This window comes from Pinus tabuliformis, chromosome 8 (genome assembly GCF_031772625.1).
Source record: "Pinus tabuliformis cultivar Carrire ecotype Pingquan chromosome 8, CPIR1, whole genome shotgun sequence".
In the NCBI taxonomy this organism is placed as follows: domain Eukaryota; kingdom Viridiplantae; phylum Streptophyta; class Pinopsida; order Pinales; family Pinaceae; genus Pinus; species Pinus tabuliformis.
The window spans coordinates 731305500-731308811 of NC_142294.1; the positions used below are offsets into that span (position 1 = coordinate 731305500).

The following is a 3312-nucleotide window of genomic DNA, read 5'->3' on the forward strand; positions in this document are numbered from 1 at the left end:
GTACTTGGAGATATTCAAATCTGTTCTCATTTTGGAATTTTCAGAAGATTGTGTTATATTTTAGCCGTTTTATTTAGAAGATCGGCCAGGACAATTTTTGCACTAGATCTTGAAGGTTCCTTTGGGCAGTTCTTCTTTGGCAGTGTTTATATTTTGAAGATTGCTTTGGGCAATTCTCCTTTGTCATCTACATTTCGAAAGATTGTTTAGGGTGTGAGACTTGAAGTAGCTTACTAGTGAAAGAGGCATTAGTTTTGCTCATGGTGCACAGTTTGAGCACATTAAGTGTGAGAGATCTGCATCAAAAAATCCAGTCTTCGTGGAAGAGTATATTTGATCCAATTGCAGTTGGGTCTATCTGCAGAAGCTTCCACTGTAATGAGCCAAACAAATAAGAGCGTGGAAATAGTGGTGGCAAGAGCGTAGTTTATGTAGCATCACTTGACACTTCGCGTATTGCAGACTCGAGCTCTTTTTTATTCAGGCTCTTTTTGATTTTTTGTAAGGAGATCTATTCACTTTTTCAAGTGACTACATAAAGGTTATTTAATTTTTTTTAAAAATATTTCTAATAGTGACCATGAGGAGTTTTCTCGAATGAAAAGAGGATTAATGTTAAACATTACCTTCACATTTACGTTTACATTTACATTTATGCTTATGATCCATCACATACCATACGAACATTTATGCTTATGATCCATCACATACCATACCATACCGTATGATCCAACATTCGACATTTCAAAGCACTTTGCAATATATAACATTTCAAACACACATAACATATAAAGAACATATATACTTTTATCAACAACGTATAAGGACCATACCTACATGAAGGTTCTCATACACACCATTGAAATATAATTCCATACTATATACAAAGTTCCACGCAATTTGATCATTCCATGCACAACCATTCAATGCAGGTGGAGCAGTGAACAAATTCTAGAACCAAAGTACTTGAACACACACTGCACAAAGATTTGATTTAAGCATTTAATTGATACAACCCTGAGAATTAATTAACATAGTTTAAAGTCTTCAACGACGAAATCTATGCTCAGCATTTCCACATATAAAACATTCACTCCAAGTTTTGAACAAACTTCAACAAAGGGTTTCAATGTAGATATTCATCACTAGACTTCAAGACAGGACATAGAATTCATTGGAGAAATGACAAAGAAATGAATGTAAACAATTTTTATATGAAGGGAGGGAGAAATTAAGAGAACAACAAACCATCTTTGTAACTCGGAGACCAAACAAACCATATATGATTAAATTTAAGGCTTTCTATTGTAGAAAGCCTAATACAGTAGATAACATACTAACCACATAAATATAAATTACTAAACCAATATTTATTTTATTATTTTTGATATATAAATAATAAATGTAAAAAGATAAATGTTACATTTTCCAGATGAGTAAAAAGGTCTTCTTGTTTTTTTACAAATAAAAGAAAAAAAAACAAAAAAAATACAGATGATCCAGCAGAAAAAAAAGTAATACATTGGCCTCTCCACTTCTAGTTTTCTTTCCTTTCTTTCTCTCTACCTTATGCCAATTGCCTTCGGTGTCCACTAGTGGAGATTCTGTATGTGAATCTGAACTTTGAGAAACATTAACTTTGTTTGATGTCTCATGCTCTTCGTTGCCTTGGGTGTCAACTGGTGGAGATTCTTTATGTGAATCTGAACTTTGTGAAACATCAACTTTGTTTGATGTCTCATGCTATTCGTGTACCAGAATTTCTTGTTGTTCTATTTCAAGGATCCCTGTTGTAAAAATTAATAAATATTTATTGTTATTATATCTATAAAAAGATAATAACTTCTAATATAACCTTTATGTATCTATTCCAGATTGCATAAATTAGATAATGAAAGATGGTTTCGGATTATCGCAATTTTCGCTCAAAATTTTTCAATATTTGGAAAATTCTGAGTTAAATTGAAGAAGGAAAAAATAATATAATAATGACTAAACCTATCTTGAGAATTACAATAAATTACGATAAACAAATTTATAAAAGAAACCTGCCTCCAAGCCTGTTAAAAATATTTATAGATAAAATATTTCAGACAGAAGAAGAAACACAAGTTGGTCATTGATTTTCATAATTAAAAAATTGAACCGAGTTCACTTACCGAGAACACAAGTTGGTCATTTTCCATGTTCAGCATCTCTCGGGCTTTTCCGGGTGTTTTCAACCCAACAATTTCACCCGCAATAGTTCGACTGACCAGGCCAAGAAGAGTCGCTATATCCAGACGCATGGCAGCCAATCCAAGTTGGATCAAAGTGGGCAGATCCAAATTCACAAACTGCACATACCATGGGTCAACATCCTCTTTTGATCTCCACGGACGTAGGGGATGATCAACATGGTATTTGCAATATTTGATAATCTTTTCCAAAATGTCGCTGGACAAAAACAGCAGGGGAATGGGATTTTTAGTAATGCCAAAGTCCTCTGCCATATTCTTTATTATCCCCGACTGCCACGCTGCTGCTTTTGGCACGTCGAAAGACCCGCTTCCTGTGTGTTCCCATTACCACGCAATTGCAGAGGATGATGTTGATGTTGAAGCTGATTCGAGAGGGAACGTCCAAGCGTACTATTCCTTCGATCACCAACGAAGGATTTCTTTCTATTATTCTTTCGATTTCGCATTAATTGAATGTAATGTCTACTTATATATACACCGGCGTGTTAGTTTTGGTAAAACAAGTATTTTATTAAAGATCAAACAAAGGCCGACGGTCGTGAATTTTGGGAAGTTTTTCTATGGTTAAAATATTTCTAATTTAACTAAATAGGGTTAAAATATCTAGGAAAAGTGAGGTGTTAAACGTGTTTTTCCATGCTTTTTTTAATAAAACTAAATCTTATTTTTGTTAAATATATTTTCCAATATTCTTAACATTCATAAAGTTGAATATCTTTTCTAATAATTTTAATATCTATAAATCTTTTTTACGTTTAAGTCTTTTTAATAATTTCAAGTTTCAATTTTTTTGTATTATGGTTTACAATTTTAAAAAAGTGAATGAATGCCATCAACATCTTTTTTTTTCTTTTCAATCTAGCTTGATCTAGTCCTTTATCAACATCTTTTTTTTTCCCTTCCAATCCAGCTTGATCTAGTCTCTTATCAACATCTTTGTTAGAATAGGAACTAGATCCAAAATTATTTTCTAATCTTTGTCCACCAACTAATATTCCATTTTGAGCTCCCGGAAACTACGCGCATTAAATTTCCTATTTACTATTTTGAGCTCTTCGGACTATTTACTATT

At 32.8% G+C, this 3312-nt stretch overlaps 1 protein-coding gene across 1 annotated transcript; it reads right to left on the reverse strand.

Annotated features, from left to right (window-relative positions):
* Window positions 1–301: 301 nt before the first annotated feature.
* On the reverse strand, window positions 302–2492 carry LOC149237665 (uncharacterized). Its single transcript, XM_089369349.1, has 2 exons — window positions 2160–2492; window positions 302–373 (listed from the first exon to the last, which is right to left on the reverse strand). Exons 1-2 carry the CDS (start codon window positions 2490–2492, stop codon window positions 302–304), a joined length of 405 nt encoding a protein of 134 aa, XP_089225475.1.
* Window positions 2493–3312: the final 820 nt, after the last annotated feature.

What these genes read in the sequence shown, in the direction of transcription:
- LOC149237665 (XM_089369349.1), bottom strand. Translation starts at nt 2,492, where the DNA reads ATGGCAGAGGACTTTGGCATTACTAAAAATCCCATTCCCCTGCTGTTT. An exon ending in ATGACCAACTTGTGTTCTCG is followed by an intron (nt 374 to 2,159) that starts GTAAGTGAACTC and finishes GGCTCATTACAG; the next exon opens with TGGAAGCTTCTGCAGATAGA.